Consider the following 23,189-nt stretch of genomic DNA (forward strand, 5'->3'; position numbering starts at 1 on the left):
GTTCTGTAAATCAATGATAGTACAGTTTATGGTGCTCAAATTAAAGCTTCCAAATTGAGGGGCCCTAATACATGCTTCGGAGCTCTTGTTCTTACATCCCTCAAAAAATATTCCTCCCTCCAGGACCTGAAGTTCAAATTTAGGTCCTCTTTCTCTAATTGTCACCTTAGTTTGACACTCTAGTTTGGATGTGTTTCCTGACTTCCACATGTCCACCTCAGTGACTTCATTAATTATAGACCAATTAGAAGACATGACTCCAAAAGTGGGTATCTCCATCTGACCTCTGGGAAGAGCTATGCACACCCAACAGCTAGACAAGTTCATGTTATCTACTATTGATTTAGTCATTTGTACATACATATTTTGGTCCCATGTACACACAGCTTTTGCCCATAGTCCCATTATACAAACGATCAGGGTTCGTCTTTTCGTTGGAGGCGTAATTTCAAAGGTCCAGCTAATGTTGACTTCCATGGTAGCCGAGGAGCTTTCTTGACTCTGGTATGATGAATCCAAGCGTTTTGTTCTTTAATTTTAATTGCTGTAAAAGAGGTAAGGAGGACTTGGAAAGGTCCTTTCCATTGTGGCTCCAGAGTCTTTTCTGCAAGAGATTTTACATATACGTAGTCTCCTGGTTGTATATTATGTACAGGTCCATCCAAACCTCTCCCCCTAGTCCCAATTATGTGTTTTCTAATATTATTGAGTTGTTTTCCTAGGGCAACCATGTAAGAGGTCATGACTTCGTTTCCAGCTTGTGTGGATATTCCTCTCTGTATTCCATATGGTTGTCCATACAAGATTTCAAATGGGCTCAGTCCCTCCTTCGCCCTTGGCCTAGTTCGTATACGCAAGAGGGCTAAAGGAAGAGACTGAGGCCAGGCTAGATTTGCTTCCTGTCCTAGTTTCACAATCTGTTGCTTGATGAGGTGGTTCATTTTTTCTACTTGGCCACTTGACTGGGGACGGTATGGGGTATGAAGTTGCCAATCTATGCCTAAATGGTGGCTAACTTGTTGTACTATTTTTGAAACAAAATGTGGTCCCCTATCAGAGGACATTATCATTGGGACCCCAAAACGTGGTATTATCTCTTGTATTAATGCTTTAACTACTTCTCGAGCCTTAGCGGTTCTAGTTGGAAATGCTTCTGGCCAACCTGAAAAGGTATCAGTTAATACCAATAAATATGGATACCCCCCTTTTCTTGGAAGTTCTGTAAAATCAATCTGCCATTGTTGCCCAGGCCCATTGCCTTTCCCAATTTGGCCCATTTCTAGCCTGGGAATATTCTTGGGATTAATCTGGAGGCAAAGATCACATTGCTGAGTAACCTGTCTCACCGTAGTATATAAATTTCTGGCCACAATTTCTCTAATTAAATGTTTATATAGAGCCTCTATTCCCCAATGCCTCTTCCTGTGTTCCTCTCTTACCAAATGCCATATTAGGCAAGAGGGAATAACTAGTTTTCCTTGTGGGGTATAAGCCCACCCCTCTTCATTGTATAATCCTTCCAGATCTGTAATAAGTTTTTGATCTTCCTTGGTATATTTTGGCTTACCTTCTAAAGAGATTCGCCTGTCGGGGACTAAAGCTCCTTCTGTTTTTACCTCTGCTTTGGCTACCTGTTTTGCCTCTCTATCTGCCAGTTCATTTCCTCTTTCCAATTCTGAGCTTACTTTCTGGTGTGCCTTAATATGCATAATCGCCACTTTCTCAGGAAGTTGGATTGCTTCCAACAGTCTCAAAATTTCTTCTGCATGCTTAATATTTTTCCCTTGAGAGCTCAATAACCCTCTTTCTTTCCAAATTGCTCCATGCGCATGTACAACTCCAAAAGCATATCTTGAATCTGTATAGATATTCACAACTTTGCCTCGGGCCAACTCCAAGGCACGGGCCAGAGCAATTATTTCTGCCTTTTGTGCAGAAGTATTTATGGGTAAAGGTCTTGACTCTATTATTTCTTGACTAGTGGTAATGGCATATCCCGCGTGTCTTTTACCACTTAGGACATAGCTGCTTCCATCTGTGAACCAGTTTTCTCCGCTTTCCGTAGGGCTGTCTTTCAGATCTGGGCGGCTTGCATACGTTGCTTCAATAGTCTCCAAGCAGTCATGAGGCACTGGTTCCCCCGTGTTTCCACTGAGGAAAGAGGCTGGGTTGACAATGTTAGTAACTACGATCTCCACATCATCCTGTTCTACCAGTATAGCTTGATATCTCAGGAATCTTTGTGGGGAAAGCCAATGCCCACCCTTTGCTTCCAACACTGCGGATACGGTGTGAGACACTAAGACGGTCATTTTCTGGCCCAGAGTAAATTTTCGGGCTTCTTGTATATTCAATATTACAGCTGCAACTGCTCGCAGGCATCCAGGCCAACCTTTCGCAGTTGCTTCTAACTGTTTGGAAAAGAATGCAACCGCTCGTCGATAGGGGCCCAGATCTTGTGCTAATACTCCCAGAGCGATTCCTTGTTTCTCGTAGGAAAAAAGGAAAAACGGTTTACTCGCGTCTGGGAGCCCTAGGGCCGGAGCCGACATCAGAGCTTTCTTTAGTAGCTCAAAGGCTCGTGCGGTCTCCTTGTTCCATTCAAGGTGTTTCTGTTCAGTGGTTGTTAATGCATACAATGGTTTAACAAGAAGTCCATAGTTTTATATCCACAGTCTTCACCACCCAGTCATTCCCAGGAAAGTTCGTAATTCTTTTACTGTCTGAGGTCTCGGGGTTTGGCATATTGCTTCTTTGCGGGCTTGTCCCAAAGTTCTCTGTCCCGCACTAATTTCGTAGCCCAAATAGATCACTTTCTGCTGTATTACTTGGGCCTTCTTCTTAGATACCCGATACCCTTGAAGCCCCAAAAAATTTAGTAGACTCACCGTCCAGGTCATACAATCGTCCTCTGTTTTGGTGGCGATCAGGATATCATCTACATATTGTAACAGTTTCCCTTTTTCAGACGGGATTTCCCAAGATTCCAGGTCTTTTGCGAGCTGGTTGCCAAAGATGGTAGGACTGTTTTTAAATCCTTGTGGCAACACCGTCCAAGTGAGCTGAGTTTTGCGACCAGTTTTGGGGTTTTCCCATTCGAATGCAAATAATTTTTGGCTGGCTTTATGGAGAGGGAGGCAAAAGAAGGCATCCTTTAGATCTAAAACAGTAAACCAAGTTAGCTCGGGTGTCAATACAGTCAACAGGGTATATGGATTCGCCACTACGGGGTAAAGGTCCTCAGTTATTTTATTTACAGCCCGTAGATCCTGGACCATGCGGTATGACCCGTCAGGCTTACGGACAGGTAATATAGGTGTGTTAAAATCAGACTCACATTCTTTTAATAATCCTAATTGTAAAAATTTTTCAATGACTGGTCGGATCCCTTCCCTATCTTCCTTCCTCAAGGGGTACTGTTTAACCCTTACGGGTTGCCGACCTCCTTTGAGTTTAACTTCAACGGGTGGGGCATTCTTTGCCCTTCCAGGTACATCAGTGGCCCATACCCCAGGATATACTTGATTTAGGATCTTTTCACTAATCTCTCCTTCTCCAGGAAGACTGGCTAGAAATAGGCTCAGTACTTGAATATAATCGTGGTCTTTTATCTCCAGAATAATCTCTCCCTTTCTAAATGTAATTTTTGCACCCAATTGTTCTAACAAATCTCTTCCCAAAAGGGCCTTTGGGGAGTTAGGCATATATAGGAATTTATGGATCCCCCATTGTTTTCCAAATTTATAATTCAAAGGTTTGCAAAAATATGCCTTTTCGCTTTGGCCAGTCGCCCCTTTTACCATGATGTAATCGTTCCCCAGGGGCATCAAGGCTTGATTCAAAACCGAGTAGGTTGCCCCTGTATCAACTAAGAACTCCACTTCCTGTTGTTCTTTCCCTAGCCTCATTATAACCAGCGGATCCGCTAGGGTAGATTCCCCGGGTCCCCGTCAATCTTCTTTTACATGGGCTACCATCTTCCCAATCTGGTAGCCCCGTCTCTTTTCCTTGTTTGGACATTCTCTTTTCCAATGACCAAATTTCCTGCATAGTGCACATTGGTCTTTGCCTAACTGAGGTGGTTCTCGTTTGTACCTTTTTCCTTCCTCTTCTCTGAGAGCCGCTATTACTTTCCGCTGTCCTTGTCTATATCCTTCTTCTCTATTGCTGAACACTCTCCATGCCTCATCTAACAATATTTCCAGATTCCTTCCTTCTGTAGTGCGTAGCTTCTGAAGCTTACGCCTGGTGTCCCCTGTAGATTGACCCAGGAACAGAGAAACTAATTGTTGTATCCCTATTTCTGACCCAGGATCTAGCGGTGTGTTACGGCGCATTACATCTCTCAACCGATCCAGGAATTCAGACGAGGACTCGGAGGGGCCCTGTTTGACTGCATACAAAGCTGACCAATTTATTGTTTTGGGGATAGCTCTTTCTATTCCTCTCGAAATCCATTCCTGATACCCCTGCAATCTTTCCATATGTGAGGATTTGTTAGGATCCCATTTCGGATCTTGGAGAGGAAAATAATCTTTGACGTCCCCTCCTATACTCTTATAATGATCTTCGGCTAAATTCCCTGCCGTCTTTAAAATCAGCTGTTTTTCTGTCTCAGTCATATATTCTAATAATAACTGTATATCTTTCCAGTCAGGGTTGTGCTGTTTCACAATAAATTGAAAATGCCTCATTACTCTCACTGGATCAGCTCTGTAATCCTTCGCAGCCCCTTCCCATCCTTGTAAGTCAGCAATAGAAAAAGGCACTCTGATTAGCATTGTCCCACCTTCGGGTCCTACCGCCTCTCGGAGAGGTGCCTGTAAGGCCACTGGAGCAGACTTCCCCCTAGTGCGGGAAGATACGGGGCTATCTGGGGGGGTGGAAGTTTCGTCTGAGTCCACATCCCGTTCCTGAGATCGAGGGGGAGGCTTAAATAGGTCAGTTAAATCTGGTTCCGGTGCCTGGTGGGTTTTGTTTACTTTAATGCATCTTTGTCCAATGCTGCACGCCGAGCAACATCGCTTTAATTTACCTCTAAGTTCTTTATTATTTTCCCGCTCAAGTGCGAGTACCAGGGGGTCCTGTGGTGGCACCATTCCACAGTCCCTTTGCCACTCCGGATGGTTTCGGAGGGTGAAAAACATGTCTGCATATGAAACTTCATCCCATTTCCCTTCTCTCCTTAAAAACAACATCAATTGTAAAAGGGTATTATAGTCTATAGATCCATTAAGTGGCCACTTAGCATCATTCTCTAACTTATACAACGGCCACCACTGATTACAATATTTAATAAGGGTTTTTTTACTTTCTGTTCCCCCAATCCCAACAATGTTTTTCCAATGAGCAAGCACACAGCCTAGGGGGCTTTTCTTTAAAACTCCCTTTTGAGTGTTACCCATTTTTGCAAAGCTCTTCTATTACTTTAGTTTCTGATATACTTTTCAATAAGTTTCCACACAAGCTGTTCCTTAGACTTCTTTATGGTTTCTTTCCAGTTCTTTTCCCACACTTCCCAAATTTCCGGGATTAGATTTTCCTTTCCACACACAAAACAGGGAATTACTCCTATTTGTCCACCAACACTGGGATTTACAAAAAATGTCTGAAGGTTGTTCCCAATCTGAGGCCACTTTCCACCCTGCAGGAGTCACATACGCTCCTCAGAAAAAATTGTTCATTTCCCCTTTTTATCCAATGTCTTCCTTCATTTAGATATCCCCAAGGTTCGAGCCCGAACCACTGAAGGAGTAATTCCCTTTGCCCCGCTTCTTCATTAACATATAAAGGTATTCACAATCTTTCTATATATTACACACATAAAGACAAAGACTTTTAACATAAAATTCCCGGGTACTTAATTTATACATTCATCACTCCAGGTAACACCCATCCAGCAGCTGCAAATATATAAAATAATAACCCTACCGCAACTGCGAGGAGGTCCGCTTACCCTTCTCCTGCTTCTTATATACTAGTCATTAGCAGGTCCATCCTGGCTCCCGACACTGGGATGCAGCGGTGACCTCGGATTTGCTCGATCTACCCTCAAGATCGCTAGCGGCCTCCCCTTCGGTCAGCAAATCCCCCTATTCCCATACAGGGTACCCTCCTCCTACGGGGACTGTGCTGCACGCCAGACGTCTCCGCGCGATTTACCAGCTGCCCCGGCCACGCGTACGACTTACAGGCTCCCCTCATAAAACATACCGTTTTCTTCCGCAGCTTCAGGAGGTTGTTGTCTGCTCCCGCGGTGAGCGGCTGGCAGCGGACTCCCCTCCGAGGAAAGTGCTCGAGGCGCGCCCAGGGGCGTCCGCTCTGTAACCAAGGTGGTAGAGAATTAAAATAAAATAGGGTTAGAAAATAGGTTTGTGAATTTGTAGAAAGTTGTAACTGTAAGAACATTATGCACCAGCAATGCTGCTCGAGAACCCACCTAACCCTTCTCATCTTGATTTAATTATCAAGGAGTTAAGTGTAACGTTGTGATCATGGTATTATGTTTTGTTCTAATAACAAGTAGTCAGAAAGAAGGAACACCTTGGTGAGTTCTACGGTCCGGTGGGTAGGTAATTATTCATTCTATAGTCTTGTCTTAAAACAAAGGACTGTGGGGTGAATGATTGCATACTGGACCGATAGCCTGTGAAGATCTATTTAGTGTTGCCAAGCTTAAGTGAACTTTGTAGGAAAGGTAATTCCGGCAGGGGGAGATCGCGACCACCGACTCAGAGACCACCCACTCAAGAAACCCTCCGACTCAAAAGATTAAGGAAGTAAAATCCCAAGAAATTATAGTGAGCATGCGTGGTCATTTACATGGTAGGCGAGGAATACTTAACCAATCATTGTATGGACACTTGATGAATATGTATTAATCTTGCCTATAAATGTTTGATTTTTGAACTGATCGAGCGAACACGATTTAGGAGGAGCTATCCCCCGTGTTCCCGGCGCCGTGAATAAAGAATGCCTGCCTTTTAACACTACATTGGTGTTACGAGGTTTATTCCCGATTTCGGTGACAGTTTTGGCGACCCAGATGGGACCCTGCTTGTGAATCTCGACGGATCCGTGGGATCACAGGACCTCCAGCCGGCACCGAGGGATTCTCGGGGAGAACCTCTGATCCCCGGACCAAAGAATTCTGAGCAAGTCCCCTGGAAAGGTAATAAGGCATTCTTTAAAGGATTGAAGTAACGTGGGTTCGAGTCCCACTAGCTCGCTCGTAAGGCGCGGCGAAAGCTACGCAGAGTAGGGCTGAAAGGTACCTCTGGAAAGGGTGAGGGTACGGGACCCTCACAAGGAATGCCTGCCTATAAGACGCGGCGAAAGCCTCGCAAGATTGGGCTAGGGGCCCAGGTAAGGAGGTTGGGGGATTTCTAGCAGGGGGCTAGAAGATCCAGAGGGACCCTCGAGGAGAGTAGGGGTCCCTCCGACTAGTGCCTGTGATAGTGCACAATCACACCCACTAGTCTTGGGAAGATGGGAACATTTCCGAGTAAAAGATCTATCCCACAAAAAACACCTTTGGGTTGTATTTTGAGGCATTGGAAAGATCTGGGAGGTGATCCTCTGACTCGGAAGCAATTAATTGAATATTGCAATCATTGGTGGCCAATGTATGTCCAAGGTTGGACAGTGGGGAGAAATGGTCAGAAAATGGGACATTGCAATATAACACCATCTTGCAATTAATGTTGTTTTGTAAAAAGGAGGGTAAATGGGAAGAAATGGCTTATATTGATTTGTTCTTTACACTACAAAATCATCCAGAATGGCAGAGACAGTATGGAATATATCTGTATGATCCCATGGTAAAGATTATGAAAAAGGGAAAATGTGATGAGAACTCGAAACAGTGGTGGTGAAATTAATTTTCAATTACTGATTTAAGATCATGGAAAGAGACTGCAGGTACCTATCAGGAGGATCCCGAAAGGGTGGCTAAGGTAAAATGCTTGAAATTGCTTAGGCTGTATATAACAATAGAGTAAAAGAAAAATAGGTGAGGCAAACCCGAAGGGGTGGAAAGCTACTAGCAGTTTTGGCAGGGAATAACAGGATAGGCAGAGGGAGAGGACAAGGAATGAATATCAGAGAGAGAAGGAAAATAAGCCCCGATTGGCAGAAGATCAATGTGCTGTTTGCAAGAAGTGTGGGCACTGGAAAAGAGAATGTCCTAAGGCAGGAGAATTAGATCCGGCTCTGCAGGCAATTAAATTAATGACTCTGGATGAAGAACTATGAAGGGGACTGGGGGAATCAACCCTAGCTGAACCTCTGGTTACATTGAAGCTAGGGAATGAAGAAATAGAGTTTCTGGAGCTACTTACTCAGTATTGTATACATGTAAAGGGAAATTTAGTCACAAATCAGTAGATGTTGTTGGTGCGACAGGGCGGAAGGAAAATTGGCCATTTTTAGAGCCATTAAAGTTTAAATTGGGAAAACAATGGGTAACTCACCAGTTTCTGTATATGCCTGAATGTCCACTGTCTTTGTTGGGACGAGATCTATTGAGTAAATTAGATGCACAAAGAACTTTCAAAGATGGAGAAATCAAGTTGTTAATGCCAGAATCAAAAGCCATAGAGGCAAGAGTGTTTATGTTACAGGATTCCTACAGGGAAGAACAGATTCCAGAAGAAGTGGAAAATGCAGTTATTCCTTTGGTCTGGGCAAGTGGAATTCTGGGACCATCTAAATTGGCAGAGCTGGTAAAGGTGATTTTAAAACCTGGAGCCAAACCGGTAAGACAAAAACAATATCCTATTAAGTGGGAAGCTCGAAAAGGATTAGAGGGGTTGATTACAAAATTTTTAGAATATGGACTATTGGTAGAGTGTGAATCAGAATATAACACTCCCATATACCAGTAAGGAAATCCAGAGGTAAGGAATACCGATTGATTCAGGATTTAAGAGGTATAAATCAGATAGTCCAAGATATACACCCAGTAGTGGCTAATCCATATATTTTACTGACTTCCTTAAAAGAGGAACATAAATGGTTTACTGTACTAGATTTAAAGGGTGCCTTCTTCTGCATACCTCTAGATATAGGCAGCCAAAACATATTTGCTTTTGAGTGGGAAAGTCTGGCCACAGGACGAAAGACCCAATTGACATGGACTGTACTTCCACAAGGATTCAAAAATAGCCCTACGATATTTGGGAATCAATTGGCAAAGGAATTAGAGATATGGAAGAGACAGGACCAAAAGGGAAGTGTTCTGCTATCAGTTTACTAAATTTCCTAGGCCAAGGAGGATATAGAGTCTCCAGAAATAAGGCCCAAATAGGAAAAGAAACAGTAATTTATTTGGGATTTGAAATATCCCAAGGACAGAGACAATTGGGAAATGAAAGAAAAGAAGTTATCCGTCAAATTCCTGAACCAAGTAGCCTGAAAGAATTGAGAACTTTTCTGGGAATGATTGGGTGGTGCTGACTTTGAATTTTGGATTATGGATTATATGTAAAGCCACCGTATGAGGCTTTAAAGGAATCCAAGGATCAGTATCTGACTTGGACACCACAATGTTAGAAATCATTCAAAGAACTGAAAAAGGCATTAATGATGGCACCTGCTCTGGGACTACCTGATGTGACCAAACCTTTTGAGTTGTTTGCACATGAAAGGCAACATCTGGCTCTTGGAGTGCTGACGCAACAGCTGGGACCCTGGAGATGACCAGTGAGATACTTCTCTAAACAACTTGACAACGTGAGTAAAGGATGGCCAGGATGTTTACGCGCTGTGGCAGCAACAGTATTGCTGATCCAAGAAGCTCGAAAATTGACCATGGGTCAAAAGACGGTGGTGTACGTACCGCATATGGTAATAACTGTTCTAGAGCAAAAGGGGGGGGTCACTGGCTATCCCCCAGCAGAATGCTGAAGTATCAGGTTGTCCTATTGGAACAAGATGATGTGGAATTGAAAACCACACCGATTGTTAATCCAGCAATCCAATATTTTTGTCAACAGAGAATCCAACAGGAAATTTGGAACATGATTGTTTGTTAACTATTGAACAAGTTTATTCCAGCAGACCAGACCTGAGAGATGAACCCCTAGAAAACCCTCATCTGGAGCTATATACAGATGGAAGCAGTTTCGTACGAGAAGGAAAACGAATGGCTGGATATGCTGTCATCACCACCTCTGAGGTATTGGAATCAAGGACACTATCTGTAAGTACCTCAGCACAGAAAGCAGAATTGGTGGCATTGAGGCGGGCTCTGCAAATAGCTGAAGGAAGAAGGGTGAATATTTGGACTGATTCTAAATATGCATTTGGTGTGATCCATGCTCATGGAGCCCTCTGGCAAGAAAGGGGACTGCTGTCAGCTCAAGGAACATCAATAAAGTATAAAGAAGAAATTCTCCAACTCCTGGAAGATGTGCAGAGGCCGAAAGAAGTGGCGGTAATGCATTGTAAAGCTCATCAATTTGGTGAGACGGCTGTAAATATAGGTAATCGATTGGCAGACAAAGCTGCAAAAGAGGCTGCAGAACGAGGTATCCTTGCACTAGTACCAGTAAAACAAAAAAACAGGTGATAGTAACCCTGCAAATTATGACATAACTCACAGAGGAAAAACATGAACAAACACACTGGGGAGTAGATGCTATGGTTTCAAGTTTAAAAACATCTGTAGTATGTGTAGGAATGACAGGAATAGTTAAATCAATAATAGCTAAATGTCCAATCTGCCTTAAAAATAACGCCATGAACCAAAAGAGGCCACCTCTAGGAATGATAAAACAAGGAAATTCTTCAGGAGATTATTGGCAAATTGATTTCTCTGAGTTACCCAGTCAGAACGGGTACAGGTATTTATTAGTACTAATGGATACATTTTCTGGATGGCCGGAGGCCTTCCCTTACCGCACCAACAAAGCTAGAGAGGGAGTTAAAGTGTTGTTGAAGGAAATAATACCAAGATTTGGAATGCCATTGGGAATGTCTTCTGATAGGGGACCACACTTTGTGGCAGATGTAGTTCAATAGTTCAGTAAAGTTTTGGGTATAAAATGGGACTTATATACCCCTTGGATGCCACAATCGAGTGGAAAAATTGAGAGATTGAATCAAATGTTGAAAAGACAAATAAGTAAAATTTGTCAGGAAACATCTTTGAAGTGGCCACAGGCTTTACCACTAGCTCTCTTGAAAATCAGGATCCAACCAAGATCAAGAGACGGTATAAGTCCATATGAAGTCCTGTATGGTAAACTGTACCAGACTCCTTTAATCCCAGGGGATATGAAGGTAGCTGGGGAAACTGATTTGCAAGTGTATCTAATTTCTTTAGGAAAAGTCCTTGGAGCACTTTGGAGATATATTGTGCTGAGTAGGTCACTTGCCTGTACATCAGTATCAGCCAGGTGATCTTTAAACTTGGAACTCTGAACCACTGCAGGAAAAGTGGAGGGGACCATTCTAGGTACTGTTAACAACTTATACTGCAATCAAGGTTGGAGGAGTGGAACCGGGGATACACGACACCCGAGTGAAGAAAGCCCCGTCATGGAAGGTCATCAATAGGGATTCAGAGACTGCAAAGTTGATTTTAAAACATGTTTAAGAAATTATCATTGGAAAATATGGAAAAATGGGTTTTGATTTGGAAACTGATGATGTTGGGAGCGTTATTTGAGATGATAATAGATCAATTGGAAGGGAGGGTGAAGCAGAGCAGCTAATATACATTCCAAGGAGAACTCCAGAAGAAAATTTAATGGTAGGATTGATAAAAGAATTTGCAAATTTACAAAATGTAACCCAAATAACCGCATGTCTTCCAATTCCAAGAGCAGTAGGTGAATCAATTCCATGGGGAATCTTAACAACAAATTTGAGTGCAGTAAGCACAAGGGATAAACAATTATGCAAAGAAATAAGTAGAGGCCTCCCTGTACATGATCCCGAGGAAGCTGGACATGTAGTCCATAATTGTGAAAATCAGACTAAGCTAGAGGCAGAGGCTGCATGGGATTCAGTGTGGTCTATGACTATTCTATCTCAATTTCAATATATGGCTAATACTTCATGGTGTTTTGCCTGGGACGGAACAATCTTTACAGTTTTCCCATCAGTTAATGACAGGGGAACCACATCCAGGGAAAAGGAAGACATAGTACCCTGGTGGAATTGTAAAAAGATATGTAATTGCAGTGCAGTTGATAGAGCAGTCCGAGAAGTTCCTCCCTTAGCAGCTGCATTGAAATATGGGTGTTAGTGCAGAGGACTCAAGAACGATTTAAATTTGACTAGTGTATATAAAATTAGAAAGGGATCAATATTTAGTTGTAGAAGATCTACAGTTCAGAACCCAGGACATTTAGTTTGGGCAATGAGTGATGGAACTTGGACCACCCATTTACCAATGGACGGGAAAGTAAAACAAATTACTTTAGGAATGCCAAGATTATGTCCAATCTGAAAGAAATCTTCCTTTAGGGGAGATTCTGAAAATTTTAACTTTATGGACAAAAAGATCACAAATTGATGATGATGATTGGAATGAACCCTCCACAGGAGTGAAACTTGGATGAGCCTTAGAATCCTTATTGACTCCCTTGGCAACTTACAGGAATAGGGATTGGTTATATAAGTTAACAGGTCAAGTGAAAAGATTAGCCAAAATAATGAGGAAAGGATTTAAACAACTAAATTTACAGTTACAAGCCACTTTGAAGATGACCCTACAAAATAGGATAGCTCTAGATATGCTCTTACTAAAAGAACATGGAGTTTGTGGATACCTGAGGGATAGGATAGATCATTGTTGCATAGATATCCCAAATGTTACCCAGGATGTTGAATATGATTTGGACTTATTGAGAAAAATAGAAAAGGATACTCAGGAAATGCAACAAGACATGCAAGAAAATTGGTTTGATAAAATTTTCAGTGGATAGGGATAAAACTTGAGTTCTTGGGTGAAGTCCTTTAATTGATACTGTGTTATTATTATTAATAATATCTTTGAGAATATTATTCATTTATCATTGTTTGAAAAAGAAATTTACAAAAAGAGCTACCATTGATAGCAGAATTACACTTGCATTGACTACAAAACACCAAAATTTAAATGGACTAACTAATAATGCTCCTACCATCATACAATAAAGTGATTGAATGTTAATAAGGAAATTAATTTGTAATGGAAGTATTGAAAAGAAATTATTTCAAAACTTCCAAAGGGGGGAAATGTAACCAAGGTGGTAGAGAATTAAAATAAAATAGGGTTAGAAAATAGGTTTGTGAATTTGTAGAAAGTTGTAACTATAAGAACATTATGCACCAGCAATGCTGCTCGAGAACCCACCTAACCCTTCTCATCTTGATTTAATTATCAAGGAGTTAAGTGTAACGTTGTGATCATGGTATTATGTTTTGTTCTAATAACAAGTAGTCAGAAAGAAGGAACACCTTGGTCAGTTCTACGGTCCGGTGGGTAGGTAATTATTCATTCTATAGTCTTGTCTTAAAACAAAGGACTGCGGGGTGAATGATTGCATACTGGACCGATAGCCTGTGAAGATCTATTGAGTGTTGCCAAGCTTAAGTGAACTTTGTAGGAAAGGTAATTCCGGCAGGGGGAGATCGCGACCACCGACTCAGAGACCACCCACTCAAGAAACCCTCCGACTCAAAAGATTAAGGAAGTAAAATCCCAAGAAATTATAGTGAGCATGCGTGGTCATTTACATGGTAGGCGAGGAATACTTAACCAATCATTGTATGGACACTTGATGAATATGTATTAATCTTGCCTATAAATGTTTGATTTTTGAACTGATCGAGCGAACACGATTTAGGAGGAGCTATCCCCCGTGTTCCCGGCGCCGTGAATAAAGAATGCCTGCCTTTTAACACTACATTGGTGTTACGAGGTTTATTCCCGATTTCGGTGACAGCTCCACAGCCGGTCCCGCGGTTAAGCAGAGAGTCTCCTGCCTGGCTCGCCAAAACTGACGTGCGGAAAACAGACTCCACAATCTGTAAGATTGTAAAGTAGGTATGTTTATTCAGCGCTGGGCAGCACGGGGGGGTAGTCCCACCAAAAACCGTGCGCGCCCAACGAGGCACTTACTTCAAATATATACAGCAAAGTGTTGCATATACATAAAGTTTAGCAATATACCTATACATATGCATGATCTATCCCCGCTTCGTATTAAAATGAGTTCTCCTCCCATCTGCGCTTGCGTGTTGCCTCCTGGTGGTGGTCGTCAGGGGTCGTGGGGATGAAGGCCGGTGGTTCCTCTTCATCACCGCTAGTAACCTTTTGACTTTGCGCAGGCTCCGTTGTTTTTTGGCTTCTATCCAAACCGCAGAGCTAGTTTCTTGAGGTAAGTTCTTAATTCTTATCAGGGACCGTCCTTGTGAGGAGCCACAAATCTTCTTGCTCCTTTCAGTTTATCAGGACCTGTCTTTGGGAGGAACTACAGTTCTCCTGCTTTAACAATAGCTAACAAGATTTCAAGCTTCATCTACTAATTAACTGCTAAGATTCCCTTAACCCCTCCTCTCATTGGGAGCGGATCCAACAGCAGCCGGACTGCTGAGGCTGTGGCGCTTCCCAGAGAGATGCGGGGGACGCCCGCAGCGTGGCGGAGCAGGGAGGAGGAGCACCCTGGCCAGGGAACTAGCCCTTTTTCTTGATTAGCTCGCAAGCGCAGGAATTAAGCGTTACTTAAGTAAGTGTAAGCTCTGCAGCCTCAGGGCTTGAGTGGCGGATAAGGGAATCCACGTAACAGCCTGGTCTGGGCAAAGGGGACTGAGCCCCGCTTGCCGTGTGTGTTTGTTGTCTTTCTTCACGAGCTGCTGACAGCGAGCTTCAGTCACAGAGCAGGCTGTCCTGGCAGTGGGTTTGCAGTTCTGTCTGCCACAGCGTGTTTTCTCTTTTCTGCTTGCAGCCCGTCCCGTTCGTGCTGCAACCGGGGAGTCGAAGCGCCAGCGACTCCACCCGCGGAGCTCTGGGTTTCGCACCAGACGGGGCCTCCTGCTCCAGCGCAGCCAAGGGCTGAAGCTTGAGCTTTCAGCCGAAAGCTGCCGCTGCTCCGCGGGCTGCCCTGGCCGAGGGAGCTTCCCCGTGCCGCCGCGGTGCCAGCCCCCCCGCCCCAGGGTGCCCACACGCCCCATCGCCGCCCCGGTGCCAGGGGCTGCCCGCAGCGCTCTCCGCGGCCGGTAACGGTCTCCGCGCAGAACGCGCCGGAGCAAACCGCTGCCTGGGCGGCCTCTCCCCCGCGGCAGCCTCGCAGCCCGGCGCGGCACCGTCAGCGAGGAGCGAGAAGGGAAGCGCTGCCACAGAGCGGCCCGAGCGAGCCCGGCGCTCCCGGCCCGCGGCCCGGCTCCCGGTCGCGCCCGGCGGGCAGGGTGAGCCGCTCCGCCCGGCCCGGCAGGCGCCAGCCCGCGGCCCGGGGCCGCCTGAGCTCGGTCCGCCGGGGCCGGCCGCGGAGCGGCCCCCGCCGCGGGGCCCGTCAGGCGGCGGAGCCCCGCGGGCGGCGGGCCCGGCGGGCGAGCGGGGCCGTGGCGGCGCGGAGCCAGGCCTCCCTGCGGCGCCGGCTGCAGAGCTCGCAGGAGGCGCGGCAGCGCCAAGCGGTGCCGGTGCGGCAGTTACAGGCGAAGGGGAGGAGCGCGGGCGCCTGCCCGGCCCGTGTCGGGAGCTGCCCCGGGCCGCCACGGCTCCCTGTTGCCCGTGTGGGCAGCGCCGGGCAGGGCCCGGTGCTGGGGCTGTCGGGACCGGGAGAAAAGCCGGGGCGGGAGGAGCCGAGCCCCTCACAGGCTGCAGCCGCACATGGCCATTGCGTGTGCCCATCCAGGTCCTGCAGTACCGGGCTCGGTGTCGAGAGCTGGAGCGGCGAGCGGGAGCAGCAGGGGTGAGTGTGCAGGTTGCGGACGAGAGGTCGCCTGCGTAGCATTCGTTGACGCAGACAGCACAAAGCTCCCCGAAGCCGGGGCAGAGGAAAACGAGGTTCTGCCACCTGAGGCTGGAAGGAAGCCCTGTACGGTTGCCCATCGGTGGTTTGTCCGGTTGCCGCTCATAGAGCAGCCGGTAGGCGCAGAAATGCCCATCCAGAAAAGCCTGTCAGGAAGGCTTTTAGCTGCGTGCAAGAGGGCTTTGCTGCTGGAGCAGCGTTTGTCCTAGGTCTCGGGAGAGGGCTGTGCTGCCTGGTACGCTACATGGCTGTCCCTGAAAAAGAGCCGCCTGAAACATGGCACGTTGGAAGGCGAGAATGCTGGCATTCCACATGCAGAGCCGGCTCTGCGCTTTTCTTTCCGCTTCACGGCTAAAGTGAACCCAGGGAACGAAGGGCAGGAGAGTGGGAGAGCGTTCCCGGGCTTCGGGTCGAAGTGAGCGCTCGCGGTCATGAGCTGAGGATGCCTCGCTGTGAGAGTGCAACAGTGGGAGACTGAGGAGAGCTGCTGCCATTAGCTAGTAACGCCCCTCCCCTCCCTTCCTGTCCGTAGTCACGAGACCGTTACGCCGGGAAGGAGCCCCGAGCTCCTGAGATGATAGCCAACAAAGGGAGGGGAAAGCGATGGGTGCTGACGGGAGCGAAGGGAACAGGAGAATTTGACTAAACATGTCCTTTCTCCTTCAGGGCTCCCTTGCAGGCAGGTGGGAAGCCGCCGAAGAGCACAGCCTGGAGAAAGCACTGCTTCAGTGGGAAGAGGAGCAGCAAAGGTACCAGGAAGGAGTGGTACTTGGTACCCTGGTTGCTCGTGGAAGTGAGGGGAAACCCGTCAGTGCTACCTGGTCACCCCAGGGGAAGCGGCTGGGCAAGCGGCTTTGAAAAGAGAAAGGTCCACAGTCTGTTTTCCGTGGGGCAGTCCTAGGAGTGTGTGCTGAACAGCTCTGTTTTGGGCGGGGGGCTATTCCGGGCGACCTCCAAAGGACCCTTTCCAGCCTAAGCAAATGAGTTTGCCCTCACAGAGAGCTCTCAGTTAATGCTAGAAAGCACTTCTACTGCCTCTCGGTTTGACAACAAAGTCTGTGTGGAGGGAGCTGGGAAATGACGGGGATGCTGCTTGTGGATAGCAGTTGTTCAGAGGCCTCATTGCTGTTTCTCCCTTTCCAAGGTTTTCCTGGCCAAAGTGAACACTGTCCTGCGGGAGCACCTCGATGAAGTGAATGAGGTTAATTCAGCCCTCAGAGAAGATGTTGGAGAACTGACGGCGCATTGGATGAGGGCCCGGCAGGAGCTGGAATTGAGGGAGAGTGAATGGCGCGCTGAACGTGAGGTAAGGAGCGGCTACGGGAGCGTCACGGGCGATGCCAGGGCGGAATGCGAGTGCGTTTTATTTGTGGCCTAGAGGACTTGCTGTGGGAAGGTTGTGGCTTTGTTGAGGCTGTGTTGGTGTTGACGAGCAGAAGCCAGGGGTGTGAGATGGAGGAGTGTCAGCAAATTGTGGTGATGGAATGTGCCCACCTGCTGTGAGCGTACTGCTCGGTCTTGGAGGCAAATGCTTGCTGTTGCTGGGCACTGCAGGGCAGTCACAGAGGACCGCTCGTCTTTTTAATAGTCCTGGAGTGTCCATCTAGAGCAGTGGAGACCAGAGAGGACTGTGTGCTTTGAGGTTCAGAGGAGCCAGCAGAAGAACAAGGCAGGCCTCCCTTACCTCCCGTAACAGCCTGTTGGCAGGAAATCTGACGCGGGTCTCGGAGGGGCTTGTTTTTGTCTTCCTCCACCACGACCGCTGGACACCTCGGCAAGGCGAGAGGAGGAATCGTGATCAGTTTGCTTTGCTGCCGTCCACTCCTGCAGGAGGAGCGTGGACGTTCCCTTCTTGGCAGTCAGGTGGCAGGTCTGCTGAGGATGCTTCTGTGGTGGCTCCTGAGCCCTTGATGCCCCTGTTGCAGTGGTTGCTAAAGGAGACCTGGGGATGGTGGCTGTAGTCTCTCCTGTGTAGAGAGACTTGTGCAGTGGCAGCGAAGGCTGACTTGGCATTTCTTTTTGTCTTTGCACGTTCAGCTTTATGACAGCTACTTAAGGGGTGAAGATGACCGTCTCCTCGGCCTGTGGCGCCAGGCGGTAACCTTCCGCCGTCATTTCCTGGCAACGAAGACTGCCACTGACCGGTGAGTAGAAGCTAAGGCTAGAGCTCTTGCAGAAGAGCTGTAGCTTCCCTTCACACCTGCTTTTGGAGCCGCGATGTTAACGTTAGTTGCGGCTACAGCTCGGATTTCTCCTAAAGCATTAAGCGTGCTTTAGGCTATTTTCAGAACCGTTTTTGTTCGATGCTGGTTTTCAGCTAAAGCTGAGGGGCTCGGGCTAGAAGCAATGCAGGGGCCCTAAACAGGTGACTTGACTATGGTGATGATTGGTGATTCACAGAGACACGGGCGAGTGTGGACACATTGGAAGAGACTCACCAGCGCTATGCATGCCGCACGTAGAGCAGTCCCTTCTATAGAATGATGAAAATCTGCCTTAAATCTCACTGAGTTGCTTTTCCCGCTGCTCCCGTTGGAGAGGTCGTTCATGGATGTATTTTTTTTCCTTCTCATTCCCAGCTTACATTTATTCTGGTCAGTTTGCATCCGCTTCTTCAGCGCAAGTCCCCGACTTGAGGCTGCTTTGCCCGTGACAGGGAAGAGGTCGGAAAAGGAAAAGGGGGTAAACCCGAGCCAAGCCCGAGCACCTTTGGTGCGGCAGTCCCTTGCGTCTCCTGCCGGTGGGCGAGGATGCCGGCTTGGCTTCACCGAAGCACGGAACAGTCGAGGTGGGAAGGGGCCTGTGGAGATGGCCTCTCAAAGCCCGGTCAGCAAGAGCGGGTGGCCCTCGGGCCTGTCCAAACAGGCCTCCAGGCGGGCCCGCCCCACCGCCCGGTGGACAGCAGCCGGGCGGCGTCTCGGCAACCCAGTGAGGTGACAATGTGGCGACGTGGCAACGCGATGATGGAACGATGCGCGATTGCGCTCTATAGCCGCTGGCTGGGGGACCGGCTGGGGCGGCCGCAGCTGGGTGCCTCTGGAGCGAGAGGTGCCAGCGCAGGGTCGCAGCTCCAGGAGAGCTCTTGGAAGAGGCCATGGAGCGCCGTGTCGCTGCTGGCGTCCGAAAGGCAGATGCAATGCCGAGCGCACCAGGGAAGGGGAGAGAGGTGAGCAGCGGGCCGCTGGAGGGGGCTGGGCCGGGGAGCCTGCGCCATGGGGGGGCTGCTCCGGGCCCTGGGGACGTGCCCTGTCTTGCAAGGGCCGTGCAGGAGGCCTGTCGAGCTAGCGCCTGATTGTCTCTGTCTTCCTAGTGCGGGCACAGAAGACGGGACCCGGGAGAAGGAGCTGCTGGGCTGATGGACCCTAGGCTGCTGGACCTCCCCCTCGGGTTCAAGGTCCCGATGCCGCCCGGCTGCAAGCCTGTCTTCTGCAGGGCAAAGCTGGGGGAAAAGGTAAAGGCAGTAGAAAGGGGTAGAAAAGCTCTGCTCTTTGGCGGGGTCCCCGTCACGCAGAGAAGCCCTCGTGGCCACCTGCCGTACAGCGGCAGCTGCAGCCCTTGCGTCAGACAGGGCTGGGGAGCCGAGGGAAGCGCCTGGCTCCGTGGTGCCGAGAGGAAGGAGGACTTGCCCGTAGTTCCAGGCTGGCCAGAGGTGGATGGAGAAGAGTGTTGGAGTCAGCTCTTCCCACTACCTTTCCCTTTCCACAAGGGCGGCTTGTGGCACCTCCCATTTTGCAATCGGACTGAATTGCCCGAGGAAAAGACCCGGCTGTAGGCACTGCTTCAGCTTAGCTCCTTCCAGCTGCAGCGCCGGGCACAGCCCTCTCACGCCCGCAGTACGCAGCTCCTTGTATTGCTACAGCAACAGTAGACAGCCCCCAGACGGAGGATGGGGGCACAGGGCCGCTTTTCCGTTGGAGAGTCTCGGAAGTAGAGAGACCTTTCCTCTGGGTGGGAAGTAAGCCCGGGATTAGCCTGTACCTCGGAGGTTTGGAAATGCCGCCCTGTGCGAGGGAGGAGCTCGGGGGTGCGTTCATCTCTGCTGCGCTCTGCTGCCCCGTTCCTAGTCCGGAACATCCCTCTTACAGCTTCACCGGCCCTCGTGCTACTTTGACCTGGGAGATCCCTACTGTCGCCTAACGCGCACAGAGTACAACAGCCTGCATGACCCGCACCTGCGGGTGTACCACAAGCGCAAAGTCAACATCCGGAGGCTGAAGAGAGGGGGTTACGTCACCGCCGACGGCAAAGTAGGTTTGGACGTCGTCGGACTGGTAAAAAGGCTTCCCTCCGAGCGGGGTTCCCCGAGCGCAGAGGGCGGGTGTGCAGGGGAGCAGCTGCCCTCCGAACCGCTGGGTTCGGGCCGTTTCGGGGAAGGCAGTCTGCGTAGCTGGCTTGACAGCACTCGGGGCATTTCTGCCCTCGTCTCTCCGCAGGTGGTTTGCACTCTGAAGGAGTTCAATGAGTACAGGGAGTACCTGGCCAGGCTCAAGCTGGAGGCAGAGAGAAGGTCGAGGCGAGAAGAGGTAGGCAAAGCTCAGTGTTGGCGGGCAGCGGCCGGCGGCGCGCTGCCGAGGGCTGGGGCTTTACTTGCCGCATCTCGGGGAGGCGGTCGGCGCAGAAGAGGCGAGGGCTGTGCTGCTGGGCCGGGCGTTGTGGCGGGGCCAGGACCAGCCGGCTCGGAGCCGAGCTAGCGCAGGGTGCTGGGGCGGGCACAGGCAGGACGGTCACGTGAAGCACGGGGAGGCCGGAGGGAAGCCCTTCTCGTCTGCCCGCGACGCGTGGCTGAAGCAGAGCGCTGGCCCGGGCCCGCGTGAAGCCTCAGCGCGCAGGGGCGTGAGCGCTTGTCCAGGCAACAGCGAGCCACAACCTGCTGTCTCCTTTCAGGAAAGGCTTCGGGAAGAGCTGCCCAAATTAAAGGACGTCCCCAAGCCGCTGGTAGCGAGCAACACATCTTGCCTGGCAGAGTGGCTGCTGCGCCCTCGGAAGCCATCTTGCTCACCTCCACCCAAGAGCAGAAAGGACTCCCTGAAATCGGGGCGATGCAGAAGAGTGAAAGCAGCCTGCGACGAGGGCCAAACCTGCTCCCAAGCTGAGCTGGGACAGGAAGGTGCCAAGCTGCCCCGGGGGGTCAGTAGCGATGCAGCCAGCGGGTTCCGAGCTGCCTCTGCACAACAACCTGCAGCAGGAGCCCAGAAGCTTGGAGAGGTGGCTGAGACTGTGGTGGAGGAGGTGTTTGAGAGGGTGAAGGCTCCTTGGGATCAGTGTGCCTGGGTTTTAAGGAGGGCTGCCCTGGCGATCAGAGGAACAATGAGCGGCAGCGCCGGAAGAGCAGAGCCGTTGGAGACTTCTCCTCCAGGTTGCTGTCAGGAGGTTGCCCTGCTGGCCAAAGAGCTTGCAGCGAGCATGTTGGAGAGCTTGGGCAACCGTTTGGCGTCCAGCACACCCAAAGCGTCCGAGCCAGGGCCGGCAGCCAGGCGGAAGGAGCAGCCTGTTGCCGAAGGAGCCAGCCGAGTGGGCAAACGGGAGGAAGAGAAATCGGGGCAGGCGGAAATGGCAGCTTCCGACGGAGCATTTTCAGAGGCTTCCCTTGCCAGGCTCACCAGAGAAGTTGTTGACGGTGTTTGCTGCACCATGGAATCCTTTGTGGCTTCCCCGTTTAAACAACACTCTTGCTGCAGCGATTCCAAAATCCTGGAGCTTCCCAGGGGAAATGTCTCCAATAGGCAGCCGCAGCCACCCCAGACACCTTTCTCAAGGCAGGGTGGGGAAGAAGGACGAGGATTGCCCAGAGCGTCTGAACAGCGGAGCCTGGCAGCAAGCAAGGGAGCAAAGCTGCCTGTGTCGCAACCACTGGCAAACACAACCGCTGCCGATGACTTGCGACTGAGCCGCACGGCTGCCAGGGAGGGCATCCAAACTGCACGGACCCCCAAAGTTCATTTTGGAAGCCGTGTAGCAGAACCGCCAAGACCACGAGATGGAAAGGAGAGCTGTCCCGCTGAGAACGCCCTCCCCGCCACGGGCGCACGCGTTTCCAGACAGCCCGTCCCCCCAGCAGGTCCGAAGCCGCCTGCCCAGACAGGAGCACGGCGCAGATCGGTGCGCGTCACGCACTTGTCCGAGGCGAGCCCCAGCAGCCCGTATGAGAAGCGAGGGCGTTAGTTGGGAGGCTTGTGGACGACGTCCTGAGGAGGCGTGTGGCAAGAGAGGTGCAGAGCCCCTGGGCAGCTCCACCAGGCACCAAGGACAGACCTTACACCCTTGTGCTCGCAATAAAGTGTTCACTCGCAAGTGCTTGCTTGTGCCTACCTTCGTTCAAGCCAGGCCATACTGGGCCTGGGCGTTTTCCCTGCTATAACCTGTCTCATCCTCTTCCCCCCGACAGCCTCTCTCACGCTAAGGCCCAATTTGACAGGGAATCTTAACCAGGGAGGCGAGAAGTAGCCAGCATTTTTGCCTCGTTTAGCAAGCTTTGCTGCCGGGCTGGTGGAGGGACGGGTCCCGTTCTCGGAAGCCTGCTTTTCACATTGTGTGAAGGGTAATGTTGGTCTTTGCCTCGAGAGCCTTTTTCCAGGGCCCTTTCTCCTCCGACCGAGCTCCCCAAGCGGCTCTGCACGAATACTTCTCGCCGCTCCGGGGACGGCTCTGCCACACGGCGTTTGGGTCTCGTCTGTCCGGAGCCCGGGGACGGGTATATTGCGGAGGCCCAGAATCGTGCACGTGAGCAGGTTCAGGCAGGCGGTGCCAGGGCTCACCCCAAGGGAGCGGGGGGAGCAGCCCCCTCTCTACCGGGAACTTGCTACGCTGCGGTGCCGCAGGCTGGGCCCTTGACCCTGCGAGGTGCAGCATCCCCTGGGGAAGGGAGGCCTTCGGCCCCCCGCGGAGACAAGTCAAACCCTTGGCAGGAAGCAGGGCCTGGCCTGCCCCGCTTGCCCCCAAAGCCCGTTGTCCGTGACGCGCTCAGCACTGGCGGCTGGAGCTGGACCCTGGGTGGCAGCCCATGTGCCCGGTGCCGGCTACTGGCGCGGGGGCGAGTGCCTGCATCTTCCCCAGAGTGTGCGGGGGGAGGTGGGGTGGCTGGTGGGAGATTTGTCGTCTGCCAGCAAACGTCAGGCTGGACCAGCTGGCACAGAGGAGGCCCTGGGTGCGGGCTGGTGCCATCTGGGACAGTATTTGCATCCGCAAATGGCACCTGGAACGGTGTCTGCAGCCACACTGGCATCTGCA

At 49.9% G+C, this 23,189-nt stretch overlaps 1 protein-coding gene across 1 annotated transcript in view; it reads left to right on the plus strand.

The window, feature by feature from the left end:
* Nucleotides 1-23,189, plus strand: part of LOC309410752 (uncharacterized protein) — a gene marked incomplete at its 5' end in the record, with an annotated part of 61,450 nt that overhangs the window by 7,540 nt on the left and 30,721 nt on the right. Inside the window, 8 exon segments of the mRNA XM_082007198.1 lie at nt 15,846-15,902; nt 17,107-17,268; nt 18,000-18,106; nt 18,684-18,750; nt 19,273-19,413; nt 20,048-20,233; nt 20,396-20,485; nt 20,847-21,223. Coding sequence (XP_081863324.1) covers nt 15,846-15,902; nt 17,107-17,268; nt 18,000-18,106; nt 18,684-18,750; nt 19,273-19,413; nt 20,048-20,233; nt 20,396-20,485; nt 20,847-21,223 — 1,187 coding nt within the window.

The sequence above is a fragment of the Phaethon aethereus genome, assembly GCF_964289735.1.
Source record: "Phaethon aethereus genome assembly, chromosome: 16".
In the NCBI taxonomy this organism is placed as follows: Eukaryota; Metazoa; Chordata; class Aves; order Phaethontiformes; family Phaethontidae; genus Phaethon; species Phaethon aethereus.